The sequence below is a fragment of the Gastrolobium bilobum genome, unplaced genomic scaffold, assembly GCF_033153095.1.
Source record: "Gastrolobium bilobum isolate Gb01-03AN ecotype WA unplaced genomic scaffold, APGP_CSIRO_Gbil_v1 utg214564, whole genome shotgun sequence".
NCBI classification, from domain to species: Eukaryota; Viridiplantae; Streptophyta; class Magnoliopsida; order Fabales; family Fabaceae; genus Gastrolobium; species Gastrolobium bilobum.
In genome coordinates, this window is record NW_026896499.1 from 19,162 (window position 1) to 21,672 (window position 2,511).

Sequence of the window (2,511 nt, forward strand, 5' to 3'; positions counted from 1 at the left end):
TCATCAAAAGGATAATAAGGGAACTAATATTGGAAAAGATTCAAATGATTTAATTAAAACATATTAAGATTTTCTTGAAGAACAAGTTTCGGGAGGATTAATGATAACAAGATATTCCTACTCCCTAATAACTTGAAGGCCAAGTTTCGTATAACCTTCTAATGCTCATATAGTGGCAACAAAAGTAATAACCACTGGTGTTTAACCTCAAATTTGGGGCTCTTCTATTATTCATCTTAGCATTTGTCTCTAGATTTAGTTATGGCATCATTGTGTGAGGATGAAGTGTTTCACATATTCTCATGGCTTCCCGCAAAATCAGTTTGCAAATTGAAGTCTATTTGCACCTCCTTCTTAGACTTTTCTGGAGAAACTTTATTTTGCATGCAGCAGGCACAAAATATGTTGCTAAAGGATGATACTTGCTTCATTGTTCAGCCAGACACAATCCAGAGGTACAATGACAGAATTGAAATCCACCCATTACCTCAACAGGAGTTATCTTCTGGAGTGCCTAAGAATTTTCTCACATTTTTAGGAAAATCAGCAAGAATCCTTGCATCAAGTAATGGGTTGGTTCTGTGTAGAAGCACAACAAAGAGCCCGGTTGAGTTGTTTATTTGCAATCCTGTATCACAAACGTGGCATCCCATTCCTACCCCAGCAGGTGTGCATGAAACTCCTGATGCTGATATCAATTTATTTTTTGATTGCATTAATAAAGATCTTGATTTTGATGAGTATAGGATATTCTTGATTGATAAACCCCCTGAATGGTCATCATATCTTGATTTAAAAGTGTATTTTCCAAAGGAAGGTGTATGGCAAGCAATGGAGAGGAGTTTTTTCATTGGTAGTAGAAGCATGAGACTTGAGATGCCTGTGTATCTTCATAGCTCTCTCCACTTTATATCAAATAGTTTTGATTATATTGACAGGAGAAGTCGTTATTTTAGGCCATATATAATGGCATACAATTTTGAGAGTTGTCAATCAAGAATGTTTAGGCTCCCCAATGATGCAAGAAAAGGTTCTAATCATGAAAGTTGCGACATGGGTATTTTTGAATGGGGGAAGGTGAGAAGTTTGGATCATTCTATTTGTTTGGTGAGATACATGAAATTTGTGTTTACCATATGGGTTTTGATGGACTACGAGTCAAATTTATGGAGAAAGATTTTGAAAATAAGGTTGAAAGCTATGGGGTTGAAGGAGGAAGATCCAAGTGTTCAAGGGTTTACAATCATGAATGGTGATTGTTTGATATTTGCCACCAAGAAAAATGTTTATGGATTTGATTTGAGTGGTCAAAATTCTTGGAGATTGAGAGAGATATGCGAGCATGAATGGGAAACCAGAGTTTGTTTCACTTCTTACTCTAACACTCTTCGACCATGTGGAACTGGTGCGTCAACTTTTCCTGATTATGTTATGGCTAGCGCTTATCTCAGTGAAGATAACACTACTTCGGCATTATGGACTTCTGCTTATCCCAGTGAAGCTATGTAAGACTTTTGTCTCGTCTGGAATTGGTGCCCTTTTTAATTTTTTTATTCATTTACTGGTGTTTTGTGGAATGAAAACTCTGTTTTGTGTTTTTATGTCTTTAGATTAAGGATTTGTTTTATGATCAAGCATCTATCCAGTTATGCAATATTTCGTTATTAAGAGATAAGACAATGCTTATTTATATTTACTAATCTGCCAATACTTGAAACTTGTATCGGATTACTTGGATTTTATTTTTATTTTATTTTTTTTGTTAATAAGATTACTTGGATTTACCAAAGCCTAAATTGTTAATAATTTAGGTGTGGCTTAGCATATTGCAGTCAAACCAGTTAACTGGTTCCCATATGTCAAGTTGAGAATCCAACCTTTTTGTGTCGATGAAAGGTTCTCTGGTGATATTTTTGAGTTGAGAATCCAGTCAAATTTATTTTATTTTATTCTCCTTGTTTGGTAAGCAGCTTTAGCAATTTTCAAAACAAATGAAACTGAAAAACAGAGAGGAACAGATATTAGAGATGGAAAAAAAATCAAGATTTGATCTTATATCTAGTAACAAATATATTCTACCAGCCTTGTTTTGAGTAGATTCGGTTTTATCGATTGTACATCATAGTATTAGCTGTAGGCATATCTTTTTTTTCTTTTTTTTTTGGTATATAGACATATCTTTATCTATTGTTACTTAGCTATGTAACTATACCTATTTATATGGACGAATTCTGATAAAAGAAATCACCCTTTTTTATGCCATCGTTTTCTAATAATAAGAAGAGTCTTTTTGCTTTGGAGTTATGGGTTCCCTTCGTACGGGAGATTTGAGTTGTAAAAACAAAAAGAATCCATGAGAGAAAAAAGACCAAGTGTGGTCTTTTCTAAGAGTCAACTACTTTCATTGTCAGCTTGAAGTACATTATTCATGTGTGGTGTGTTGTACTTGGTGGAAGCGGATGTTTTTTTTTTTTTAATACGAAGGAAGCGGATGTTTTGATTAGAATATAA

The 2,511-nt window shown here is 34.2% G+C and overlaps 1 protein-coding gene across 1 annotated transcript; it reads left to right on the forward strand.

Moving 5' to 3' along the window:
• Positions 1–261: 261 nt before the first annotated feature.
• Positions 262–1,509, forward strand: LOC133300080 (uncharacterized). Its single transcript, XM_061499570.1, has one exon. The coding sequence runs from the start codon at positions 262–264 to the stop codon at positions 1,507–1,509; it is 1,248 nt and encodes a 415-aa protein (XP_061355554.1).
• The last annotated feature ends 1,002 nt before the right edge of the window (positions 1,510–2,511 follow it).